The 22,939-nt window shown below is 48.6% G+C and overlaps 1 protein-coding gene across 5 annotated transcripts in view; it reads left to right on the plus strand.

Annotated features, from left to right (window-relative positions):
- The window catches only part of Csmd2 (CUB and Sushi multiple domains 2), a 548,321-nt gene that overhangs the window by 93,842 nt on the left and 431,540 nt on the right, over window positions 1-22,939 (plus strand). For all 5 annotated transcript variants that reach the window (XM_046468882.1, XM_046468883.1, XM_046468884.1 and 2 more), the window contains exon 3: window positions 11,137-11,249. In XM_046468882.1, coding sequence (XP_046324838.1) covers window positions 11,137-11,249 — 113 coding nt within the window. The remainder of the gene's footprint in view (window positions 1-11,136; window positions 11,250-22,939) is intronic.

The following is a 22,939-nucleotide window of genomic DNA, read 5'->3' on the forward strand; positions in this document are numbered from 1 at the left end:
TCACCTGTCCATTTTCCCAGGAAAATCTCCTCACGTCACACTGGGTGGTGATCTGGGAAACACAGACTGGGGTTTGCAGGATAGAGCACATGGAGAGGCTGCCCCGGGGCTCCTCTGCAGCAGAGTGGGAAGCTGCAGTCCTGTGGGAACCAGTCCTGGGTCCTGACAGTGAGTGTGCTTAGAGGATTTGCCTTCTCCACCTGCACCGTTCCTTCCCTGTTTTTAGACCTCAGCCAGGGTTAGCAGGGTGGGGGTGGGGGGCAGGGGGTGCTGCTCTGTCTCCAGATCTGTCTTCCAAAGCTGGTGTGCATCCTCCCAGTGTATGGAGATTGGGAAGCTAGCATTACTTGCAGCCAATGTATCCTCCCTCTAAAAAGCAATATACCTGTGCCGCTAAAAGCAGAGATTTGCAGAGACAGTGGCTCTGGACAGGTGGGGGAGGTTCTCTGGAGAAGAACGTATAAGTTGGTTTTCCACCAGGGATCTGGTTAATGGCAAATCACCCTCAGAAATGGTGATGTTTCAAGGATCTTCAGACCTTAGGGCAGTACAAGAACCATCTCTTCTGGGATTCCAGGATCAGAGTGCCAATGCTCTCGTGGCCAGTGCTGCAACAGCCTGACCTCTGTCACCTGCCTTTTCTCTGAGAGGGTTCCGTAGCACCCCAACCCACAGGATGCTCTAAGAATAAAAGGGTCTAGGAGATCCATACAGAAAGGCACTGAAAGCCAAATTTTTTCAAGTTTCCCAGTTTTAGAAGCTCTGGATGAAATGCAAATGGGAATTGCCAGAGAGAATATGTGTCTCTAGGGGTGTGTGTGTGTGTATGTCTGTTCATTTTGTGTGATTATGACTAATGTCCATCAATTACCTGCAAATTACTAGATGATGCCCGTAATGATAGTTCTGTTTTTAGCTTAATGGTTTATGTATCTAACTAGTGGCTTCTGTCTGGAGCAGGGCTGCCGGCAAATCAAAACACTATTTGCCAAGCCTGTCAGTGTGACAAATGTTGCTTACATTTGCTCTTTTATTCCCAAGGTCAATTGATGTGTCTTTTTTTATATCACTGTTTGATGTGCTAAGAGCCTTAAATAAGAACCATTCAATAAAGGTCCAATTTGCTATATTACTGTTTATTCCTGGATAATTTTATATTAGTTGGGCTCTTGAAGATTCAAAGTCACAATAAAGAGTAGATCACCTGCAGAAATGGGGTTTTATTACGAAGACCTCCAGATCTCCAGTCGGCACAAGAACTGTCTGCCTTGGGGACTTTGAAGATGTGGATCTTGAGCAGTCTCAGAACCATGGTAGCACCCAAGTGCACCCGATGTGCTAAGAATAAGAGTCTGTGACCAAATGGGTTAGGGAGCTGTTATATATAATCTGTTCTTGCCTTGGAGATTTACATTGAGTTAGCGTAATACAAGCCCTTACAAGTGCTTTTATTTTGTTTGTTTGCTTTCTGTTGTTTTTATTATTTTGGAGGGTGGGTACTAGGGATTGAACTCACGGGCACTCGACCACTGAGCCACGTCCCCAGCCCTATTTTGTATTTGATTTAGAGACAGGGCCTCACTGAGTTGCTTAGCACTTTGCCGTTGCAGAGTCTGGCTTTGAACTCACGATCCTCCTGCCTCAGCCTCCCGAGCTGCTGGGATTACAGGTGTGCGCCACCGTGCCCCACATTGTTTGCTTTCTGAAAAGTCCTTAACTGTATTTAACGTAGCATTTTCCAGTTTTCTGTTTAATCAACGGACACCCTGGGGCATGTTGGAGACTGACTCTCTGAGCTTCTGCACCTTCCCCAGCCTCCACACCCGGAGCAGGGCCCATTGCTACAATGGTCCCTTGGGCTGGCCCCAGCACTGGACAGTCTCACCCTCCTACCAGGACGTCCTTCTCCCTCCTACCCTCCAAGTGCTTTCCTCTCTTCCCTCTGATGTACCCCTCAGCCTTGATACTGGGGATTGAACCTGGGGGGTGCTCTACCACTAAGCTACACCCACCCCTTTTTATTTTTATTTTTGAGATAGGGCCTTGCTAGGTTGTCCAGCCTGGCCTCCAACTTGGGATCCTCCTGTCTCAGCTCCCCGTCTCCAGATGGGGATGCCTGAGCTTGCACACCCTTCCCCCCACCTTAGACTCCTCCATGCCACACAGGCTTTATGGACCATGTGAGGGACCCCTCCCTTGACCCTCAGGGCAAGGGGTGCTGCCGGACTCAGAGCCTCAAGCATGCTAGGCAGGTGCTGTCCCACTGAGCTTTATCCCCAGCTCTTTTTCTGATGCTTTGACATCTCGGGATCTTGCAGACTGGGACGGGAAACAGCTGAGCCACGAGTGTGTCTTTTGCTTGCAAAGCAACCAATTCAGAGATGAGCTGCCTCCTGGTCCACTAACCAGCCCCGGGCAGGGGACCTGTGAGCTGAGGGCATCTTCATCTGGACTCCAGTCTGAGCTCTGCTCATCTGCTGGCCCTGCCCATCTGCTCCTTCACTGGAACACCACAGTAAAGGCCCCTGCCCACAACTCCCCTGTTCCTCCTGTCTCCAGACAGACCCTGGTGCTGCCTCCTGTAGCCCTGCGTGGCACAGGCCACCCCCTCCTCTTGGAAACTGTAGCAAACTCTCTCTCAATGTGACCCAATCTGTTGGTCTCACCAGGCCTTCGTACTCATAAAACCCCATTGGAAAACACTGCAGTAGCAAACAACCCTCAAATCCCAGTGGCTTAATCACCAAAGTTTATTTCTTGTTTATTCTGCGTGCACAGAAAGCGTCTGCAGGAGCTCTGCCCAGTGGTGACACTCAGGGATCCTGGCTCCCAGAGGCCAGGGATCACTGTGGCAGGGAAAGAGAGGAATTCAGTAAAAGGGGCTTAGGCAGCTCAAGGGTCCCGCCCAGAAACAGCACACTTCCCAGCCACCCGAATTTCCTTGGCCAGAGCCTGGTCATGGCCAGGCCTGACCTCAGCAGGGATGGGGAGGGACCCTTCCACCACGTGCCCAGAGGAGAGCTTGGAAATGCATGGGTGCTTGGTGACAAATACCAGGGACTTCCACAGGGACCTGCGAGGACAGGATAGACTAGTTTGGGAAGTCAGGAACTCATCTTTCCAGAAACAGTGTGGAGACATTTACAGTAAGATCTGGATGATGAGAAAGAGTTGACTAGACAATTCCTACAGTCCTGGAGGGGAAGTTCTGCAAACAGAAAGGGCAGGTGCAAGGACCCGAGGATGAGGCAAGGGGGACTTGAGGAACCGAACCCGGAAGGGCAAGGAGGGGGCTGGAGAGAGGCAGGGAAGGGGGTTTTCCACGGATGTCATTTGGGGTGTGGTGGCACGGTGGTGAGTGGACTTTCAAAGTCAGTGTTGTTCTATTTTTTCAAATTCTGAACAGGAGACGCACCCTTCAGTTGCCGGCACTCTAGGCTGGCCACTTGGCCCACCCTTGAGCTGCCCCTGACCCAGGAGACTGGAGGGGCCCAAGCCAGGTGGGGGGTGGAGCAGCGCTGACCACGCAGGCTTTACGGACCATGTGAGGGACCCCTCCCTTGACCCTAAAGACAGGGGGAGCTGCCGGTGGGCTCTAAATGGAGTCCTGAACATCACCAGTTGGTCAGACTCTGGATTACTCTGGACAGGAGGGTGAAAGCAAAGAAAAGGTGCCCGAGGAGGTAGGAAGGGCAATAAGGCCCAGTCAAGCAGAAGGTGAGTGTCATTTGACACGTGTGGCCGTGCCACCTGTTTGTAAAACGCTGCTCTCTGCAGAGTCACCGGGGAGGATCACCAACAGCAACAGGGTCTCATACCACCCTCTCCATTATCCCCCAACCTCTTCCACCAAGTCTGGCTCCCCCGATTGAAGGCGCGCTGCTCCTTTTAATACAGCATGTAGACTTGCCCCGTGAACAATGGGCAGGTGTCAAAGTGTCCTTGCTCATTTCCTCAAGCCACATGAGAACTCCTCCTGACAGGGGCAGGGGGTGGCTGTTCTAAAATCAACCTGGACATACTGAGGGGTAGGGAGGAGGAAAACGAGCTTCCCGTCTCCAGATGGGGATGCCCGAGCTTGCGCGCCCCTCCCCCACCTGAGACTCCTCCATGCCAGAATTACCACCCACCCGGGAAACGGAGCCGCGGTACACGTCTGATTAGAGAAAATGCCTAGCAAGCTGCAATTCCATATATTGCAAGTGATAAAACTGTAATTGTTTGTTGACAGTGTACATTAGCTATTCACAGCTTGTGTCAATATAGAACCAAGAAACCAGGGTCTAGGAATCTTTAATGGCAGTGCAAAAATACCGTGGAACTAACTGGGGAATAAAACCGACCATTTCCAGTCAGGGGGAGGAGTGCTGCGTGGCAGAAGCCCTAATGAAGTTTGAGATTCCTCCATGGCGCTGGGCTGTTGGAAGAGAAGGCTGTCCCCAGGCTGTGCCTGGGAAGGACACCCAGGGGCATGATTCTGGTGGGTGTGGGTGAGAGCCGAGTTGTAGCCGCTGTGAACTGGGCCCACGGGGTGGGGGAGGCAACCAGGGCTTAGGCCCCTGTCGGTCCCAGATAGGTGTGTGGCCTGTCCGGGACAGTATGGTATTTTAATGGTGAGGGTCCAATGGGGCGCACCAATCTGTCCCTGGCAGACATGAACATTTAGATCTGAGGGAGGAGTCTCTGCTACCTGGGGACATCCACAGGAAACCAAGGGACCCAAGAATGGTACCCTGGGACTTGGGTTGTCATTGTGGTGGGCAGGATATTTCCAGACAGCGCAGGTGGCTGGGGAGGGAGAAGTTTGGGGGTTCAAATGAACAGAAGGCAGCTCAAGTGAGGGGTCTGCCAAGGGCCGAGGAGGAGTTCAAGGTCTAGTCCAGGGAGATGCTGATCCGGACCCAGACCTGGTGGAGGGCTGGGGCACTGTCCAAGAGAAGTACAGAATGCAGACATATTATTTTAATTTTGGAGTAATCACAGGTGTGCAGGAAGTTTAAAGATAGTGTGGGAAAGTCCCACGTCCCCTTCCCCCAGTCCCCTCCACTGGTTCCCTCCCACATTAACTCTAGCACCATAGGAAAACCAGGCAGGGACACTGGTGCTACGGGTGGCGATGGACTTCCGTGTCATTTTATCCCGGAAGCTTCTTGGGGCTCCTCCTGCCGTCAGGATGCAGAATGATTCCATCCCCCTCCCCACCCTCCTCAGGCCGCCCCTTTCGGGGGGTACAGCCGCTTCCCCTTCCTCTCACCATCCCTAACTTCTGCCAGCTGCTAATCTGTTTTCCACCTCATTGAGTCTGTCATTTCAAGAATGCTATATAGGAGGACTCATACAGCATGTGGCCTCTTGAGGTTAGCTTTCTTTATATTCAGCATGATGCCCTTGAGGGACGCCAAGCTGTTACCTGTACCCATCGTCTGTTCCCATTTATTGCTGCATAGTATTCCACAGCATGGATCTGGGGTTTGTTTTATCAGTCACCTATTACAGGACATTTTGGTTGTTTTCCAGATTTTGGCTGTTGGGAGGGAAGCTGCTTTGAATAATCAGGCATAGGTTTCTGTGTGGATTTCCAGTTTCAATTTCTCTGGGATAAATATACAGGAGTCCAGTTGTTATATAATTAGCATGTGATTTTTTAAAGAAAGAAATTGCCAGATTATTTCTGGAGTGCCTGTGGGTTCTTTTAATCCTACTGGAAGTTTGTGAGAGTGCCTTGTTTCATATCATCACCGACATTTGGTATTGTTGTTATTTTATTTTAGCTGGTCAAATGCTGTGTGCTAATATTTTATTGAACTCCTAATATCACATTTCCTTCATGCTAAAGATGTCGAATATCTTGTTGTGCAATTATTTGTCATCCATATATCCTCTTTGGTAAAATGTCTTTTGCTGATGTTCTAATTATATAGTTATATTCGTGCCTTTTTTTTTGAGGGGGGTTGGTACCAGGGATTGAACTCAGGGGCACTCGACCCCTGAGCCACATCCCCAGCTCTATTTTTGTATTTCATTTAGAGACAGTGTCTCACTGAGTAGCTTAGCGTCTCAGTTTTGCTGAGGCTGGCTTTGAACTTGTGATCCTCCTGCCTCAGCCTCCTGAGCTGCTGGGTCACCACGGTCTTGCCTTATTTTTAATCTTAGGGAAAAACATTCAGTATTTCACCATTAACTGTGATGCTAACTACAGGTTTCTTACAGATTTTTTTTTTTCACCAAGTTGAGAAAAGTTTCCCTCTGATCTTAGTTTCCCAAAAGTTTGTTTTGGGGTCATAAATAGGTTTTGAATTTTGTCAAATGCTTTTTCTGTATCAGCTAACACAGCATGTGTTAATATTCCATTGAGTATATATGCCACATTTTCTTTATCCATTATCTATTGAGGGACACCTAGGTTGGTTTCATAGCTTAGCTATTGTGAATTGAGCTGCTATAAACATTGATGTGGCTGCGTCACTATAGTATGCTGATTTTAAGTCCTTTGGGTATAAACCAAGGAGTGGGATAGGTGGTCGATGGATAAAGAAAATGTGGTATATATATATACTCAATGGAATATTACTCAGCTTTAAAGAAGAATGAAATTATAGCATTTGCCAGTAAATGGCTAGAGCTGGAGAATATCATGCTAAGCGAAATAAGCCAATCCCACCAAACCAAAGGCTGAATGTTTTCTCTAATATGCGGATGCTAATTCACAATAAAGTGGGGGAGCACTAAGGAAGAATAACATTATCTTAAATTAGGTAGAGGGAAGTGATGGGAGAGGAGGGGAGTGGAGGGGAGGGGATGTGGGGATAGGAAAGATAGTAGAATGAAACTGACATTATTACTGTATGTAAATATGTGACTGCATGACCAATATGATTCTGCAGCATGTGCATCCAGAAAAATGAGAAATTATATCCCATCTATGTGTGATATATCAAAGTGCATAAATGCATTCTACTGTCATGTCTAACTAATTAAAACAAACAAACAAAAAAGAATCATCACTTGTGGTTCGGTGCAGTGGGGCACACATGCAATCCCAGTGACTGATGAGGTCAGCCTCAGGGCAGGAGAATTGCAAGTTCCAGACCAGCCTCGGTAATTTAGTGAGGCGCTCAGCAACGTAGTGAGACTCTGTCTCAAAATTAAAAAAATTAAAAAGGCTGGGGGTATATGTCAGTGGCAAAATGCTCCTGCTTCAATTCCCAGTACAATTTTTTTTAAATTTTCTAACAGCATATCCATGTGAAGTTTGATATTCTCCCCATGCTTCAACCAAAACATTGTATCTAAGAAATGGAATGCAGAAGCCAAAAGAGGATCCAGCTGTCTGCTACTAAACCAGACATGAAAGAGATTCGCAGATGTGCAAGACTATATTATTCTCTCATCAAATTTATTTTCCTTTCTAGAGTTATTTTCATAAAAACATTTTTGTGTTAATTATTGAATAATCATTATTGTTAAATCAACATTATTTAAAATAATCATTATTGTTAAATTAATAATTATTTCAAAATTTCCTTTTAAAATTTCTAGTAGTAAATATTGATAGACATAATTTACCTAAATAAAAATTTTTGGAGTCTTCAAAAAAAAAAACAACTAAATTTTCTTTGCTGACATTTTAAGAGTTTCGTGTTTAGATTCACATGGGACATTGGTCTTCAGTTTTTTTTTTTTAATTCGTCCTGCCTTTGGCTTTGGTTATCAGGGTGATACTGGCCTCATAACATGAGTCTGGAAGGGATTCTTCTTGGGTTTTCTGGAAGGCTTTGTGTGGGGTAGATTTGTCGTTCATACTTCTCTATATGTTCGGTAGAATTCTCTGGTGAAAGAAACCATCTGGCCCCGAGGATTTCTTTGTAAGGAGTTTTAAAGTTACTGATTCAATTTCCTTAACAGTTACAAAGCTATTTAAATGATCTGTTTCATTGGTTAAGTGAAGGACAAATGTGATTTTCAAGGAAGCGGTCATTTTTGCTTAATTTGTCAAGTGTATGTGAGTCATTCGTGGTATCTCCTTATCCTTTTGATAACTGCAGGACTGTTTTCTTTAACCCTTGCTGGCTGGCTCTTTACCAGTCTGACAGGTAAAGACTGAGGTTAGGTTTTCCCATTTTAACCTTAATCAGATGGATCATGTCCTGTTTCTGTGATCCATACCCTTTGCCCTTCTCTCTTGGTTTGTAAGGTCTCTTTCTGGATTATGGAGAGTACCCTTCCTGTCATCTAGATTACATATAATCTTCCAGTTCGCAGATCTCTCTTTCTTTTTATAGTTTTTTTTTTTTGTTTTGCCACACATACCTGTTTTTATTTTTCATGTACTTAAATCAATCAATATTTAAGGCCTCTGGAGTTTTCAAGTTGTATCCATTCATGGTTCATTAATTTTAAGAGAAAGAAACCCAAAGCAAACTAGTTTGAGAAAAAACAAACAAAAAATCTAAAGAAAACAAAAGGAAGTAATGTTGGCTGATGTAAGGGAGCATTGAAGACGTTGAAGAGATAGATCTCTGTGTGTCTAGATCAAGGATCTCAAGAATCTATCACCAGGCCCCTGTCTCCGGTCCCACGGCTCAGCTTTTGTTTATATTTATGTAGTGATATCATGTTTCCTGAGGCAGAGAGGCTCCAGGTGATGATTATAAAAAGACTGCTGGCAGTCCCAGGCTTATATTTTAATGATTTAAGATCCAAAAATAAAAGACTTTAGGATCTATATATCATGTTCCACGGGAAGTCTCAAAAGGACCCTGCCTGGGTTGTACGCTCTCTTCTCTCTTATCTACGGTCCATAAAAATGAGGGATGGCACACCATGATGGATCCTTCCCCCAGCTCAGTGGCTGATGGGCAGGTGGGATCCTGATCAGAATCCCAAGCTGTGGGCAGCTCCCTAGAAAAATGATGGACAGGTAGAAACAAAAGAAGTCCCCTGAACAGGTCAGACATAGAAAAGCCATTGCTGGCCTATATATAGCCATATTCCTTGGTTTCAAAGTTCAGCCCATGGTGAGCTGACTCCATTGCTCTGGGCCCAGGGTGAGGCAGAACATTATGGTGGACAGAGAGCCGTTGAGCTCTTGGCAATCAGGAAGCAGAACCCAAGTGGGTTCTTCTTCCTGGTTTTGTTTTTGCAGTGCTGGGAATTGAACCCAGGGCCCCATATCTGCTAGGCAAGTGCTCGACTCCTGAGCTGTACCCTCAGCCCTCCAATCAGGTTCTTGACTTTCTCGGCTGAAAAGAATTTCAGAACCCATTGAAAGCAACGGCACAGGCAAAGGTTTATTAAAAGGACAGCGAACAAAAGTATATACACTCCCAAGGCAGGGTGCAGACATCCCTCTGGTGTCAAAGAAGAGGAGACAAGTATTGTCCTCAGGGTTGAGCCTCCTACTCTGGAAGTGATATTCCTGGGAAGAGAAGTGCAGGTTCCCAGGCAAGCTTTTGTGAAAATCAAATCCCATGTCAATCACTTAATGTTTGGAGTTTAGAATGTTTCTTCTTGGTTAAGCAGTCTAGCCATAAATCAGTTGTGGGCACGTTGTGGAGGTCTTTGAATCTGGTGACATTTAAATTGATTGTGTTTTTGTTCCAACTGAGCTGGTACAAGCATACGTTGGATCTGATGTTCAGGTAACCAAAGAGACAAGGATGGCTGGTCTCACAGATCCGGGTCTCTTTTTCCCTCTCCCCGAGAGCCTGTCTATCTCATAGGAACACTGTAGCTATCATAAGATTATAAAAATAGGGGAAAAGGCAGACCTTGACTCCCACCGCCCACCAGTGTCCTGAGAGGGATGGGAGGAGGCAGGGTGAGCCTCAGAGAGAGGGTAAAGGACAGAGGTGCTCAGGAGACTGGCCGTTTCCTGCCACCTGTATGTACACCGTCAGGTGGGTGCCATCGTGCATAGACCCCCCCAGTGGTGGACACATTCTTTCAATAAATATGTCCCCAAACGTCCAGTGGTATGCTTTTAACCTTAGAGGAATCTTTAAAAATGACCGTCTTATGCTCAAAGCATATCATCTTAGGTTCAACATTTCCTTTATTTTCACCCATTTATGTGTTTTTTTCCCTCATGTAAATTCCAGAAAGAAACTATAAACATTTTGATTTCAGAAGCACACACAGCAAGATCCCATTTGTATGGAATTATTTCCTTGAATATGATCCCATTATTGATCCTTCCATCTCTTTGCATGTCAGCTCTCAAGAATGACTATTTCTAGGTTATGGGTTTTTTTTTTTCTTTTTCACCTAGTAAGCACTTATTTCTGTAAAAAGCCGTAGACATTCTTCTTAAGGAATAAACATAAAGTAGCATCCACGTTCTGCTACTTAGAGTTGGATGTATTTTCCTAAATATGTGAACAGGTATTATCTACTGGCTGTTATCAATTATAAATTCATGGTGCATTCTACCCAGAGCCTCAAAGGACCTCAACGAGAAAGGAAGGGGACAGGAAAATGAACCAGAGGAGGAGAAAAAGCGAAGAGAAACAAACCTGTCAGGCAGACCTGTGGCTTGGGGATTATCAGGCCATGGCTTCAGGGAAGTAACCCTTTTACACTTCTCTGTCAGCTGACTGCTGGTTTTCATCACCTCTGCTGAGAATCTCTTTGCCTTTGGATACCCTCTGTGTGCCTGGAGTTAGTCTTCTTTCCTATCCCTGCCTGTTTTAGTCAGCTTTCCGTTGCTATGATAAAATGCCCAAGATCATCAACTTAAAAAGTGCAAAGGTTTGTTTGGGTTCACAGTGATGGAGGTTTCAGTCCACTGTCAGTCATTCCTATTGATTTTGGGACTGTGGTGAGGCAGCACACCATGGCAGGGAGCATGTGGTGGAACAAGCTGCTCTTCTTAGGGCACCTAGGAAGCAACAACAGAGGACCCAGAGGGATATCTCAGTGCCAGAGTGCTTGCCTAGCCTGTGTGAGGGCCTGGGTTTGATGCCCAGCACTGCAAAACTAAATAATGTCCCTTTGGGGGACATTCGGGATCCAAACTATGAGAGTCCCCATCCCTAGATCAGCAATGCACATCCAGCAGGCGCCCAATAAGAGCGCCATGGATGTGCACCTTCCCACGGTGGCCCTTCTCCCTAATCGCACCTCTTTGTCTTTCAGGCTGACTGGCTTTCAGCTGCCAGCCACCATCGTCAGCATGGCCACCACCCTGTCCCTGCGTCTCATCAGCGACTATGCAGTCAGCGCCCAGGGCTTTCACGCCAGCTATGAAGGTAGGTGCCTGCTGCCGGGCCGCGGGAGCCTGAGAGGCCAGGTCCTGGCCATAGGTGGGCCACGCTGCTGTCCACGGGGCAGGGCCCTGCAGACTCAGAGCTGGGGCCTGTTCTCATGAGGCTGGTTCTGCACCAGGAACTGAGTTACTGCCCTGGCCCCTCCCCCGGTTCCTGGAAACTGAGAATGGAAATCAGAGCTTGGCTGCAGGAGTTTATCCTAGAACCCTTTAACTGGGTTCTGTTGTGTTTTATTTTTTAAATTCTGTTTTCTGCTGGGCTCAATTGCATATGGTGCCCCAGGTTGTTTTGGAAAATAAGAGAGAGCGATGCCCCAAGGTGGGGCCTAAAGGAAGGAAGTTAGGTCTTTGGGGGGTGTGTCCTTCCCAAGTAACAGAAAGAAAAAAAGCAGCTGGAAGGTCAATACAGTGATTGCAAAAAGTCAGATTTACATCATTCCAAGAAAGAACAATCAATTTTTCCTTAATAGCATGGATTAGGGCTGTGGGGTTTGAGCTCTGCAGATGATTTCCACTTCTCTCAGTCTGTTTAAATGTGGTGTTAGAATTCAAATTAACACTAATATCTTCAGGTTATACACTATTATTATTATTAACTTTATTATGTTAGTTCAGAAGGTGGTACTTCTGGATCTCTGTCATTTCCCTGGGAAATTTACATCTCATTAATAGGTAATTAGGCTGCTCTTGGCTAAGACCCGCACTGCTGTTTTGTGTTGAGATCTTTAATAGGCATATTTTAAGACCGTTAATGATAATTAATAACAGTAATGACATAACACCCTAGTAAAGCATGCCAATTATTCTTTCGCTAGCCTTTGTTTAAAAACTTAAAAGAATAAGTGATGCTTTCTTGAATGAAGCTATAGCAATAAGGAAATACACACTACCTTTTGTCTTGGCCAGGAGCACGGCACACAAAGACGAGTCCTACCTCCTTGGCAAAAACCTCCCCGAGTATTATGGGTATGGGAGAGGCAGTTTGATGCTTTAACCCAAGCAATTAAGGGCTCCTGAAAAGATCTCAGTTATTTTTAACTTAAGATTCCTGAGACGGCTCCTAAGAAAGTTCCACATGCCTTTAATTGAGGGCTTCTGACATAACTCCACTCCACTTTAACTGATGGCTCCTGACAAAGACCTACATGTTTTTAAAGTAAGTATGCCCAAGAATACCTGACCTCTTTTTAAAAAATGACCATTTCTTCCCCGAATCAACTCTGTGATCTTAGTCATCCTGGTTAGAACTTCACCCTGGATTTAAACTAATTCTTTCCAAGTTCCTTACTAAGAGAGGCCTTTGCAGGAGACATTTAAGTCTTTCTGGCCATAGATCCTTTTTCCGTATGTTAGACCTGGGGACACGGACTGTGTCTGGGGGTCAAGGAGGGGGACTGAGTCAGTGACACTAAAGGACATGCCTGCAGAGGCTCTGGGAGTGACTGATGTAGGGGTCCCAGCTGGGCCCTGGCTCCTCTTGGTGCCCTCATTTAGCAATCCTTGGGGATCATTGCCTGAGGCCTTAGGAATCAATAAAATTAAATAAAATTTGAAATCTAGTGTCAGTTTCGCTAGTCTTACGTCAAGTGTTTAACAGCCACATGTGGCTTGAGGCTACCATATTGGCAGCACAGACACAGAACTTTTTCATCAGATTCACAAGGGGGGGCCTGTCATGCAAAAGAGGTCACAGCACATCAGGGAGAGGTTAGAGGCCAGCGGGTCCCTCCTCTGTCCTGCCTGGCACAGGTCAGGCAGCCCAGATCTGAGAGTGCTCAGCATTGTACAGGGAACCCCCAGGGCATTAGCCCAGGCCTGTCCTATGCAGCCACATGATGGTGTCAGACCTCCAAGCCACTGGCACTGAGAAAGTACGGTGAGGATCGGGGAACCCTGGGCCAGTGTAGACGGGCTGCTGTAACTCTGGGTTTCTGTGCAGTCACCCACACAGGATTTCTGCACGCTTGTCAGGATGTGTAGCTGGCTGACCTTGTACCACATACTCTGGTGGGTCACCCATAAGCTAAGGCTGTGGCTATCACCGAATCCTGTTGGTTCTGCTCAGGGATGAACCATGAGGCAACTTGTGCATCCAGAGAAAAAGTGATTCACACCTACTTTGGAGACACCCAGGGTGGAGGAGCAAGGAGGAAGGAGGAGCAGGGCAGGCACCCACGTGACCTATGCCCTGGGCTCGCTCTGTCTCAGGGCTGCCCCCCGTCAGGATGGCTCCCTCAGGTTCCCATTCACCACGTAGCGGGCTCCATTTCAAAATGGCATCAGGGCGCGCCTCTAGGTCGCTGCCCTTGGCTGGTGGCCCTGAATGTGCGCTATCAAAGCGGGTTTGATCATCCGCCCTCATCTGGAGTGTGAGAGCAGATAAGGGACTGAGCCGCTGCTGGGGATTTGGGAGAAAGGTAAAGTCAGGTGAAGGGTGTCAGTTCCTGGCTGCCACGGCTTCAAGGGAAAGATCAAAAGGCCAATAGTCAAACCCTGAGATGACAGGGGATGCTCGATTTGTAATCCCCAGGGGCAGGAGCGTGGGCCTCTGGGCGGGAGGGAAGGGGCTGGGCTCTCCTGAAGCACTGACTGTAGGCCCGGGCACTTTACCTACATTATCTCATCTAATCCCCAGACAGCGCCGGGGAGCTGGTCCTATCTCCATCTTACAGATGTACCTCTCGGCTTCAGGGCAGTTGTGTGGCCGCTCAAGGCAACTTGTTGACCAGGAATTTTAAAAGGCTTTTCTTGTCCTGCTCTTTGATCCCTGCAAAAGTCCTTGAGTAAGGCAGAGGCCAGGGACTCCATTTCACAGGCAGGTAGACTGGAGCTAAGCCAGAGGCAGGAAGGATGCAGAAACCCTGCAGTGTCTCTAGTAACCTTCTAGGGTGACTTGAGAGAAAGAGCAGGACACCCAAAACTGGAATGGTTTTTGGTATAAGTATGTCCCAAACATTTTGTGGGCTATACTTACACTAAAACATTGTATGTCTGTTTGAAATTCGAATTTAACAGAGCCTCTGTATTTTTAATTTGTTCAATCTCACAAGCTCATTTTTAGGCCTGAGTTCTGAAAATAGGTCTCAGGAACCCTCACACCCTGGGTTTTCCCGTGTCCTGCTGTACCAGCAGGGCTGTCTGCCCTTGAAGGTGGTGTGCATGCAGACATCTCTCGGTGCGCACACACACAGGCACACTGACACAGGTCCACGGGCAAGTGGGATTATGTCGTATGTGCAGCTCTGCAATCTAGTTAACGAGATCCATGTTCACAAAACTGGCCCTGGTTTGACCTTCCTAATGACCTTCCTAATGACGCTCAGTGAGGGAGCCACGGGTGATTTGAACATACCCCAGTTATTTAGCCAGTCCTCCTCTGTAGACATTCAGATGCAGAGCAGCCTTATACATACAACTTAAGCCCTTGTCTAATTATCTTCTTAAAATAAATTCTTGGGAGTGCAATTGCTGGGTCAAAGAGTTTGCAGATTTTTACATTCTGATATATGATCCCAGAGTGTCTTTAGAAATGTTATGCCGATGCGGGCTTCCGACCACTGTGCACCAGCAGGCCCAGGCTGGCTCCCGCGACCTTGCCTGGGTTGTTTGTTGGTGAGCTTTAAATCAGTTTCATTGATTAAAATGGGTGGAAAAAATGAAATCTATGTGTGGTTATAATTTGCATTTCTTTGATTATAGGTAAGGTGGAGCACCTGTCACCACTTACAGGCCATTTGTAGATCATTTTGTAAATTGCCTGTCCCAGTTTTTGCTCATATTTCCATCGGGCGTTAGTGTTTTTCTTATCTTCTTCATAAGTAGTTTTTGTATATTAAGGATATTAATGCCATGGGCTTCCTTTTGATGTGCAGCCGTTTTAATTTTTATGCCACTAATTTTAAATTCTAATTTTTAAAATTTTTCTCTTATGACATTTCCTTTCCGTGCCCTGCTTGCCAAGGTCTTTTTCTGTGCCAAGATCAGATAACTATTCATTTAAATGTTCATCTTAGTCCCTTCATTTTATTTTTTAATTTTTTCCCTTTGAAGTCCTTCTGGGGTTCAGTTCCATCTGTCCTGGCCCCTGTGACACCCCTTTTTCTGTGTGTGTCATTTTTGCCTGAGTGTGGTGAAGCCTGCGTCTTCCCTAATGGGACCCCCTGGCATCTGTCACCAAAGCCTCTAGTCTAGCTGCTACCCGGGCATTGCCATTCCCACCCCAGCCCCCAGACTTCCCACCTGCCCCTCGCCCAGCCCTCAAAGGTCACATGGAATTGTTTATGTCTGTTTCAGGTTGATCACCATATAAACAAGAGTTATGAGCATCCCAGGATGTCCATCAGGCAAGGGTCTGGATAGGTTTTCAATGCCTAACCCTGGCTACACCTTTGCATTTTAGCATCGTAAATCGCATGCAGTTGCCCTAAACTCGTGGGAAGGAGAGCCCATCTGCGACTGCCGGGTCTCAGTCTGTTAGATCAGTTAAGTGGTCTAGACCTCGAAACAGGCATTTCTTTGTTTAGTGAAGTCCAACTGTGATCTTGGTAGCTCACCATCAACTGCAGGAGGCTTCCTTAAAATTCCAAACTATTCTTTTATAGAAAATGAGGGACCCTCATTTTTGCAAACTGCTGGGTGACCCTAAGGGAAGAGGTGGCGAAGATCAAGGATTAAGATGGTGGCTCTGGGTTGAGATGCCTGGAATCAAACCCCATCTTGTCACGCACTTGCTGTGTGACCCTGGGCCAGCATGTCATTTCTCTGAGCTTCTTTAAATAGGCCACTGTGCCTGTAAAATCAGGATATGAACCATACAGGTGGAGTATCCCTAATCTGAAATTTGAAATACTCCCAAATCCAAAACTTTTCCAGTATCAATGTGATAGCCCCTGTGGAAAATTCTATACCTGACTTCATGGGGTGGGGAGACACCATCAAATCTCGGATGCACCTAAAGTGTTGTATAAAATTATCTCCAGCCCGTGTGTCAAAGGTCCATAAACTTAAGTGAATTTTGTGTTTGGACTTGGGTCCCTTCTCCAAGATATCTCATTACATATATGCAAATATTATAAAATCTAAAAAGATCCCAAATCGAAACACTTCTGGTGCCAAGCATTTCCCATAAAAGACACTCGGCCTGCGGTTGGTTACTTCATGGAGCTGTCGTGAGGATTGAGGGAGAGAAGGCGCAGATCACAGGACGTGCTCAGCACAGGACCTGGTGAATTGTCAGCACTTGATAAATGTCAGCTCATTAATTAAGTCACTCTCATCCTAACCTGACTTGACTGGGATTCTAACAGGAGATGGAAGAAATATGTCAACTCCACAGGTCACAATCACAGCTCCACCCCAGCTCCCCGGCCCCTGAGTTTGCATAAATGCTCAGTCCTGCTGTTCATGGTGAGTCTCCTCTTGCAGGAGGACCCTGGCTTCTTTGGGGGAGGAGCAGTGTTGTCATATGCAGGAGCTTCTTCCAGCCCCACCTGGGCCTGTGTCCTCAGATAGGGAAGCAGTGTCAGGCCCTGTCACCTGGCACAGGAGCTTATGAGCTCAGGAACTTGGTGCTACCATGGTCTTGCTTTGTATCGGAGATTGTGGCCTTAGAGCTAAGGGTCTAAGCCCAACAGTCTCTGTACATTGGGGGTCATGGGCTTGAAAGCTGTGACCCCCCCCACCCACCCACACACCACATTTTCTACATAATTAACTGAGGGAGTTCACAGATGCCCTGCAGCCCTCCTACCGCAAGATGAACCCCTAACCCATCCAAAAAAGTGAGCCCAGACTTTTATCACTCATGCAGAGTTGTTGGAGATCTGTCACTCATGGAGCTACTGTTTATTGAGTGTCTACTGTGTGCACTCCTTGGGTTTCCATCTAAGTCCATTTCTATAGTCACATGAGTGCCCTCCATCCTTCTCCATGTCCCCTCCCCGAGAGGACCAGGGAGGAAGAAGAGGTGCTCCGAAAAAACACCTCAGTGTGCTCTTCTACCAGAGGGAGGTCAACGGTGCCATCTCTGTATGGGGTGGGGCATGTCTTAGTGGGGTCCGATGCTGCAGTCTGGCTGGGCACAAAATAACCGAGCTGCCACATAGCCTTGTAGGTTCAAAACAGGAACTCCTTTATTCTCCACACTCCCGCGAATGCCGTGCTCCCAGCCTTCTCCTGGGACACACCAACCGGAAATCCCTCCTCCGGAAATCCCTCCTCACGCACTTCCCCAACCAATGGGAACTCTCTGGGAATCCATGGGAGAACTCCAAAGTAGCAGGCTGAGGTGGACAGCAGGGGTCTAATATACAATTGAATACACAGCTTAACATAACCATTATCATCTCAATGGCTTGCTGGCCTCACCTCTCAACCACTCTGTTCTGGCAAAAATGCCATGAGTCATTCCAACTCGGCTATGGCTCTCAGCAGTCTGACAGGTGCATCTGTGAGGGTGGGACAGACCAACAGCTCCTTGTCTTGCTGAACGTGTTGGGACAGGTGAGGAGCAAGCATGGGGTCCTGGTGTTCCTTCTGTGGCTCTTAGAGGGGGAGGTCGGGTTGAGGGGGATCGTGCCTCTGCACACAGGGAAACCAGGGTCCAGAGATGGAACCAGGGCCCAGCCATCGGAGCAATGGGCCATTCCTGAGAGTCCCCCACAACCGTCTTTTTTAGTTACACTGGCTGGTTCTCCTCTCCTGTCCTCAGCCTCCAAGATAATTTCCTCCATTCTGCAATAGTCCCCCAATTCTAGGACATCATGCAGACACCTCAAAATTGGGCTAATGGAAGCTATTTGATAGTAGATGAATATACAGATATAGATATAGATTTCAATATGCAATGTGCACATCCAGGCCGCCCTGAGCCAGAACAGTGGGGCTGCCGGACCTCCTCCGGGGTGGGGGCCACTGACATCCGTTTCCTCTGCCCGGGACGGCATGTGCTTCTTGAGAGAACCTGCTCCATTTCTGATGGCTGTGCCCTGGGAGTTGGCGAGCATTCATTTTAATCAGCACTGTGGAGTAGCAAATTAATACACAGAGATGTGACATTTGAGACAAATTGGGCAGCACTTCTCAATAAGTGGGGAATCAGGATGATTTTCCTATCACGTCCTCAATAATCTCCCAAATAGCCCGTCACACACAGAGATGCTCCCTGCTTTGGGAAGCGGCATCAGCACAGCTCAGGATGCTATCGTGCCAAGGGCTGGTGTCCCGACCCTCCTCATGCCAAGGTGTCAGATGGGGTGGTGGCACCTTCCTGCAGGGAAGGTGTTCCTCTGAATGCTCCTCTGCTCCTGTTCATTCATTCATTCATTCAGTGCTTCCTGAGCACCTGCTGTGGCTGAGGGCAGGTAGGCTTTGGATAAGCAGTGGCCTCTCTGTCAAGGAGCCCTGGACCCAAGAGTGTGGGGAGGATGACAGCACTGTCACAGGGCTCAGGAAGATGTGGCTTCCAACCCTGGCTGTCCTTCATACTAGTGCGAGGACTCAGGCAAGTCTCTTGGCCTCTCTGAACTGATTTTTTTTTTTTTTTTTTTTTTTGCAAATAATAATAACACTTGCCCACGTCAGTGTGTTGAGATGAGGGTCGAAGGATTCCTGCATCCGTGGTGCCTGGCAGAGTTGCTATTCAGCCATCACGCTTGGTCAGGTCTCTGGGGGTCAGGTTGGAGCTCTGCTGGTCCTACTGTGTGACCATGGGCAAGGCACTGCACCTCTCAAACCCCTTCTGTGGAAAACGGGGAAACACCCTCTTCTTTCAAAGGAGTTGCAAGCACTAGTGGCAAACTACAGAGAGCATCTAGCATGACATTTGGCACATAGTAGTCACTCAGTAAAAGGGAGCTGTTAGAATAGGGCATGGTGTGTTTTATGGGAGTGAAAAAATATCTCCTTCCCTTGTCAAAAGGCTTTGGTCAGTCAAGCCTCCTGGTTCTCCAAGGGCCACACTGTCACCTTACTTCTTGTTTCCTCTGACACTGTCACACCTCAGTCAGGAGGGACCCTGCCATACAGCCAGGGTTTTTGTATGTCTAGGACCTTGTGTGCCAGTTAGTACAAGTGGCCCCAGGAGAAGGTCCCATGAATACGTGGCTTGGTGATGGGGTATGGGCTGGGTTTTAGTCCTCATCTCCTCTCTGCCTGGGCACACTTTTATTATACTCAACCTAAATACATGGTGAGCTGGCCCCAGACCCTTTCTACAGCTATTCATTATTCACAAAAGATTCATAGAATCATTACATGCCAGGGCTTGAGGACCTTGAAGAGGTTCCACTGAAAACACTTAATTGTTTCCAGGATGGAGCCCGAGTTCTTTACCTGGCCATCAGAGCCCTATACGTGAGCCGCACGTCCACCCTTCCTCCTCCAGTCACGTGCGCTTTGTCTGGTGCTTGGATACACCACATTTCATCTTCTCACTCATCCTGAACCCCACCCCCCCCATTACTCTGATCTCTGCTCAAATTGAATGAGTCCCGGAGGCCCCTGTGCACAGTGGGGCCTGCAGTGTCCTCTCCCTGCCCTCCGTGTGACTCTCTCCAACACGCGCATCCTGTCCCTTGTCTGCCCACAGCCAGCGTGCCCCACGGAGCACCCAGGTTAGATGGCGCTCAGGCTCTGGGGGAGAGCTGACGTGCAGCTCCGTCAGCTGGTCACCAGAGTGGTTTTGAGCAAGTCACATCACCTCCCCTGGCCTCCCCGTCACAGCAGGACAGTAACGACCATAAACCCTACTGCAGGGGACTGTCATAGGGAAGAGATGAGGCCTCGTGTGTGAGGCTTTGCCAGTATAGAGCAAGCATTCCGGACGCAGAGGTCTGGCCGTTGTGATCACAGTCCACGGTGGTGCCTCGCCCAGGGTCCGGCATACAGTAGGTGCTCAATGAAGACTGGTGAAATAAGTGAATGAACACTCGATCATCGCACCCACCGTAAAAGACCAAACAAGAAAGGAGATTGGCTCAAGGTGCCGGGTCCCATGTTCCATTGACTCTAAGTTGCTTTATCTGAAGTACCACTAAGAAAGGAAAAAAATACTGCCAAATACAGCATGACGTGTCACCGCTATGAGACGCATCCCCAGTACAGAGGCATTAGGTACATGGAAAAGCTTGCCCCCTGGATGCCCCTAGAAACAGCAGCCGTGGGATTGCTTTGGCCAGCCCTCGGCCTTGGTGCTGGTGGGCTCAGTGTTCTGACCTCGCCCGTGGCCTCCTTATGGCTGGGCTTCCTCCTTCTCAGCATTCAGGTGGAAATCCATGGGAGAACCTGTGCGGCTGTGCGGTCACCTCTTAATTTATTCTCCTAGTTCCAAGTCTCATTACTTCTCAATTTTCTGCATTGAACTCTATTTAACACCTATTAGCCCAGGTCTTGAGCTGAGAAATGTCCTTTTCATGGGAGACGGCAGGGTGCCCAGGCTGGACCCTCCCTCCCATGTCTGTACCCAAGCAAAAGACCACAGGACCTCAAATGTGGCTCCCTGGGGATGCTGCCAGCCCCCCTATGATGCTTCTCACCCCAGGTGGGAACTCGGAGGTGACCCTCCCTGTAGGAGACAACCAGCCTTCAACCACTGCTCCTCCAGGGACTACAGCTGGTCACCCGTCTCCCTCCTGTTGACAGGGATCAGGGGACCCCATCAGAGCTTTTTCCACTGACCCAAGCCTTGGAGGCTCAGGGGACACTTGCCTTTCCACCACCTCTTCCTTGGGTGACAGCTGCCAGCCCAGGAGCCCAGCATCCACAGGGAGAGCAGGCATCCTCACAGAAGCACCACAGGGACCGTTCAATCCACTCCTCCCACTAACGATCACTTGGGGGTGTGAGTCGCGACTGGGGTCATTCCTCTGGTCCTTCCTTCATTGCTGTGGGTAACGGAGGGTTGAACCCACCAACGTTTCATTTTTATCAGAAGAGGGAGGTGCGCTGGCCGGGGCAGGTGGAGAGCCTATCTGGAGACTTGGTGGGGACCGTCCATCTCTGTCCTTCCCCCCACCGTCCCCTTGGTTGCCGTTCAGCCCTGTGCCCTCACCCATGCTGCAGCCACCAGGAGCCCCGGGGCTCTGAGATGGAGGAAACCCAGGAGCCTGGAGCCGGCCCCTGCCAAGCACCTCTGTCGTGCCCTGCGGAACCAGGGACGGGAGACACCCACACACCAGCTCAGGAGCAAGGCTTCGCCGGACGGAGAGGCCCAGAGAGGCTGGCTGGTTACCAGCCATGTCTTAGGACTGGCACAGACCCGGGAGTGAGGCTCGTGAGGAAGGGGGTAGAGAAATGACCGCTCAGGCCCGTTAGGCCTCAGGGCCTGCCCCCTGCAGGCTTCCTGGCCTGGTGGCCCCAGAGCTCTCCCCCGCCCCCACCCATCTCTGCCCGGATACCCCTTCCCCAGAGGCCTTTCCTGCCACGCCCTGCCACCTGGTTCCCTGTCACCCTTGGATGATAAGACCATTTGTCCCTTTGCCTGTCTGCCTCTCCCTGGCCTGGACCTGAACTTCCTGGTCTCTGTCTTTGGTGCCTTGTTATCTATGACCTGCTGCTCCCACAGGTCCTAGAAGAGGTCGGGCACAGGCACGTGCTAGTAGCTCAATAAATACTTGTTGATTGAGTGAAATCAAAGGCCAGAAGAGGCCTAAGGATTGGAGCAACTGAGAGAAACCCGCAGGGCAAGAGAGGGGACAGGGAGGGGACAGAGAGGGGACAGAGGGGACAGAGCGGAGCTGACGGAGCGAGGCCCAGGCTGGGAGGTGGACCTTGTTCGCAGAGATGGGCCGTCTCCCAAGCTCCTGGTCAGGGAGGTGACACCATGAGAGGTGGGCTTTAGAGACAGCATGGACGGAGAGGCCCGACTGGAGGTGAGGGGCTCGGGGACGTGGGGGACGCCGCCATGCCAGGACTGGGGACGCGAGCTGGACCCAGCCAGCGTGGGGACAGCGCCTGGCTCCCCACGTGCTCCGAGCATGCACGTCTGAGCCGCGGGGGAACAGGAGGAACGTGTGTGGAGCCCCTGGGCTGTCACAGCTGCTATACAAAAATGTTGGTGACATTCTTGCCTGATCTGCACACTTCTGACATGACTGTAACTGAGTCACCAAGCTCATGGTGACAGTCCTGATGAATCGGTGAGTGTTCCAGTGCTGGGGTCTCTGGTTAGAGGTGATGGGGCTGAAGCCCCCGAGCTCCTAGTTGGAAGTTGTGCAGAGCAGGGCGGAAGAGCCAGTGTGCGGGGCGAGATGACTGTACGGATGACAAGAAGGCTGGCATTGCTTCACCTGTCGCCAGGAGCCAGGCCCTCTTCTAAGTGTCTCACATTTTAACATTTGATCCTTACAGCAGTCCTATGAGGTAGGCACTGCTATGATTCCCATTGCACAGAGGAGCCCAGAAAGGTTAAGTAACTTGCTTGAGGTCACACAGCTAGTAAGGGGTTGGTAGAACCTGGGTTTGAAGCCAAGCAGATTGACTTAAGCCTGTAAAAAGGCATGTAATAATTGCACATAATCGGGACTACTGGATCAAAATAAAATACCCCTTTATGACAGGGAAACGATGCCAAGCTTTGCATTTTAAAGAACCTAACAAAGAAACAGATGCAATCAGACAATATTCAAATGTGGATGTTTTTACAACAAGAACAACAAAAAAATAAAACTGGTGTCA

This window comes from Marmota monax, unplaced genomic scaffold (genome assembly GCF_021218885.2).
Source record: "Marmota monax isolate L192 unplaced genomic scaffold, Marmota_monax_Labrador192_F-V1.1 WCK01_AAM20220418_F8-fsc00008, whole genome shotgun sequence".
NCBI lineage: Eukaryota > Metazoa > Chordata > Mammalia > Rodentia > Sciuridae > Marmota > Marmota monax.